The sequence below is a fragment of the Arachis duranensis genome, chromosome 1, assembly GCF_000817695.3.
Source record: "Arachis duranensis cultivar V14167 chromosome 1, aradu.V14167.gnm2.J7QH, whole genome shotgun sequence".
Lineage (NCBI taxonomy): Eukaryota > Viridiplantae > Streptophyta > Magnoliopsida > Fabales > Fabaceae > Arachis > Arachis duranensis.
The window spans coordinates 18728465-18732982 of NC_029772.3; the positions used below are offsets into that span (position 1 = coordinate 18728465).

The 4518-nt window shown below is 25.1% G+C and overlaps 1 protein-coding gene across 2 annotated transcripts in view; it reads left to right on the top strand.

The window, feature by feature from the left end:
- Window positions 1-371: 371 nt before the first annotated feature.
- The window catches only part of LOC107481376 (uncharacterized), a 17378-nt gene continuing 13231 nt past the window's right edge, over window positions 372-4518 (top strand). For both annotated transcript variants that reach the window (XM_052259444.1, XM_016101662.3), the window contains exons 1-2: window positions 372-657; window positions 1725-1962. In XM_052259444.1, coding sequence (XP_052115404.1) covers window positions 439-657; window positions 1725-1962 — 457 coding nt within the window. In that variant the 5' untranslated portion in view covers window positions 372-438. The remainder of the gene's footprint in view (window positions 658-1724; window positions 1963-4518) is intronic.

A 4518-nucleotide genomic window follows, 5' to 3' on the forward strand; every position in this document is an offset into this window, starting at 1 on the left:
ACATCTATCATCCTCTGGCTTGTAAGGACATATTGGAGCATAGTAATGCACAAACAGCCCAACACCCAAAAAAACTACAGAGGCCCAAATATAATAATTTTTCGTTCATTTTTCACTCTGCTATTTGTTTTATTCCTAGTTGTTAGTATTCTTCTAGAAGATGATGACTCTTAGTTATTTTTTCTTGTGTGATTCATTTATATTTTGTCAAGAATACACTCAAAGGCCCACACTATTAATGGGGACTAAGACGTGGCCTACACTAAGACAATTTTGGTCCCCTTTTGTGGTCCTATTACACAGTTATCTTTGTAGAAAGCATAAAGCCAAAATTTAAATACCAACAAAAAAAAAAGCCAAACTTTAACTTTATAGAACACATTTATCTACCTCAATTATTAGTCCTTTGTTTCGAGAGGCATATACTAGAGTTGATCCATGGCTCCACCAACTCCAAGACTAGTTGTGCCAATAGAGCTGAAGAAGAAGCCATGGGAGCAAAAGCTTCCCCTCCATAACCGATGGCACCCTCACATACCATACGTTGCTGAAGTTAACACCGGTGAAGTGTTTAGAATAGAGATGGTGGATTGGACAGGTGGAGCTATTAAAGATGATAATTCAGCAATGGACATAAAACTTTTAGACCTTTCTATTGTAAGTATGAAAGAAACACAATCCATTCTCTCTCTACGTTAGAAATTTAGGATATGTTTGTTTTTTTTTTTTTTAATCATTACTTTTAGTACTTTTTGCTTATAAAATCTTAAAAGGTAAAAATATATATGATATAAATAAAACTAAGATTATTTTTAATTATTATTTTGGATATAACTAAAAAACGTGATTCTTTAGGCCACACTATATAGCATGTGAACCGACTCTGTTACGATTTATGATGCGAATTTTGATGTGCTGTGAATAAAGTATTGATAAATGTTAGGGAGCAAATATTTTTATCGATATTAGCTAGATTAATATTTTACTTTTATATTATTAGAATTTAAGATTTAAAATTTATAATTTAATATAACTTATTAATAAATTTTATTCATGTAGTATTGTTCAGTATTATACTATCATCTAATAGAATGCTTCTATTTGTAAATTTTTAAGTGTACTAAATTTTAGATCGATCAATTTTATTGCTACGAAAATATGAGATTAAATATTTTTGTAATGTTTTTCTTAATATTATTGCAGCATAACTATATTATAATGGTTTTAAAAGAAGCCATTAGAATTGATTTCGGTGAGAATGAAGTTTGTATAATAAGAATATGTTCCTAATAAGTGGCTATTATTCAGCTTAAGAGTTCGATACTTGGATATTTTTATTTATTTACTTTTTTAAAGTATATTTTGGTGAAGAAAAAAACATGAAGTAAGTCTAACCCTTGATTCTTATAAGATATACATACAACATGGTATCCCATGGAAAAGTTGAGGATACCAAAAAATTCCCCTTTGTCTGTTTCCTTTAATTAAAATTCTTTAATATATATAATTTAATTTATTTTTAATATGTATTTTATATTTTAATATATATATTTTTTAAGTAAGTGATTATCTTAATATATACGTAGCTTGGCTGATTTTTTTTTTTCGGTTAATGATTTTTTTTAAGATAGTCTATAACTAGCTAGTCTTTTTATTCAACTGAATGATTATTTATGGAATCAATTATGGATTTGGAGTCTAACCGGGGTAGTTGAATGATTCAGACCCATTATCTTAGTGGGCCAATTAGAATCATTGACAGTGATGGTATAGCAGCGAAGCCTGGAGATGTTCTTGCTGTTGAGATATGCAACTTGGGTCCTCTGGCCGGAGATGAATGGGGGTATACAGGAATATTTGACAGAGAAAATGGAGGTGGTTTCTTGACTGACCATTTTCCTAGTGCTGCTAAAGCTATTTGGTACTTTGAGGGTATTTATGCTCATTCACCTCAGATACCAGGTGATTTACTATTGGGCATTTTAAAATTATCTATATCATTCCGTAAATTAGGATCTGATTCATTTATGTTTTTAAAAGTTAATTACCAATTTAAAAGATTCATAAAAGATCTCTAAAAAGTATTATCGATAAAATATAATAATCTTTAAATGATTAAAAATTTGACAAAAATAATCAATAAATATTATATTTTTTTATAAGTGATAAAAAAATTTTTGTATTTAATAAACGATTAATCTATTTGATCCGAATTTTTGGGACAATATTTGAGCAAATATTTAGAATGTGTATCAAAAAAATGAGACAAAATTTGATCTCTAATTTTTTTTTCCAAACAAATTTGTCTTTCACAATAAATTTTTTTAAAAATATTTACTTAACATAAAATTACCAAATTTTAAGGATGTAAAAATAGAGCAATGTTATGGGGTCAGCAACATTTGTGATTGGTAGCCATCAACTAGCCATCAATGATGATTTGATGGTGTGAGATTGGTGTGAAATTTTATCCAATGGCTCACATTTTTCTGCTGGTTACATGCTGGGCAAAATATAATAAGATTGCTGGCCCCTAAACTTTTCCTTCTAATAATACTTGTAAAAAATTGTATCAAAATTTAATCTCTAAAGTCTTTTTTTTAAATATATATTTAATATCTAGTTTTTTTGTCGTATTTTTAAATATTTCGAGAATTTATTTGTCAATATCATCTTTTGGAATTATTTTTGTCAATAACATAAATTTTTGGGTATCATTTTAATAATTTATTCCTTTTATAAATATCTTATGAAAAAATGAAATCAATGAAAATAATAACAAAAAAAATATTAAAAATAAAAAATATTTAAAATAAAAACAAAAACCAATCAAATTTTTAGTAATCAATAATAAAATCTAAAATGTAGTGTGTTTTTATTTTATTAGACATATTTTAAAATTTATTATTCACATTATTTATAAAAAAGGTCATTCTAGTATACTGATATAATTTCATATAGATTTACAGATTTATATAGTTGAAGGACATGTGTAGCAGATGTTTAAAAATCCTGATTAGCTTGTCTGAATTCTTGTAAAGCCTTGTTAAAGAGTGCAAGTTAAGCCGCTTTACATATCCTCCTACTTTTCTAATCGACCGGCAACTCCAGTAACGTATGATTTTTTAGCATGAATTGTTGTTCATATCATGTGGATTACTTTTTTTTTATTCTTTTCATCTAAAATATTATTTTAATATATAAATCCAGTAAAAGAATAATGCCAGATCTGATTCCCACAGTCATGCCCATAAATTATCATTATTATTATTATTATTATTATTATTATAAAATACAAAGAGTTAGTTACAATATACAGTGAGATATTGGACTTATTTAAAAATTAAACATAAGAGTTTCATTAAATAGATGGTACATAAACTTCTAATTCTATAAAATCTAAGACATTTAACGTTATATAATATAACTATAAAATAAAAGTTATTGTTTTAGTATAATAAAGTAGAGTTTAAACGAAAAATTTTAAATTTATTAAAATATTTTTTCTATTTTAATTTAACTATTTCTTTTTTATTATAAAAATTTTTTAAGATCTAGAAAATAAGGAGTTGAATCTATAGTATTCTTTTAAATTTGATCAATTAATTCTCAAATAAAAAAAAATGAAACTTAGTTTTTCTATCTTCACTCTATAAAATTGATTATGCATGACACAATTTTATTTTATCTTCTAAAAAATAAAAACAAAAACAAAATAAGAAGGAAAACAAGACACAATTATATATTTTTATTCAACTACCTTGTGCCATGTAGTTTATATGTAGTCTCCATCACAATAGTGATAAAATTTTTAATATCTTTTCAAATATTATAAACACTGATTTCCAAGGATCCAATATAATCCTATCAGGGACAAATCAAACTTCTAATCAATCTTAATTTGGCTAGGTTCACTCCTTAGACTTATAATACACTAAGTGCTCATCCAACTTAACAAAGGATACATCATAGATACAAAATTTAAAACAGAAATACAATAAAAAAAAATTAGACATAAACTTTGGCTTTTCTCTCAAAGTATCTCTTTTTGTTCTTTTTTTTTTCTATGATTTTTTGTTAATATCTCACTTAAATGTCTTTTTCTATTGAAGTAAAATAAATAAATAAAATAAATCTTACAAATAAAATATTCAATGATAAACTATGAAGGAGATGATGTTGAACAACTCTAAAATTATAGAATAAACCAAATTTAACATTCTCATATGTAACTCTCCATTTTAGCAGAATATTTCTTTGATGTAAAAGTATTGTCCAAAACATTAAGCAAAAACAATAAAAAAAACTCTCAATGAAACTCAAATTTTCATAAGAATAATATACAACACTTTTAGATTATCAACCTATTAAAATTATGTTTGTCATTATCAAAATTATTATTATTATTACTAAACTCAACAAGTTATACATAAATAAGTATTAAGATAATTATTAAATTTTATTAAAAATATAAATAATAAAAACATATTAAAATATGTTTAATAATATTTTTTCTAT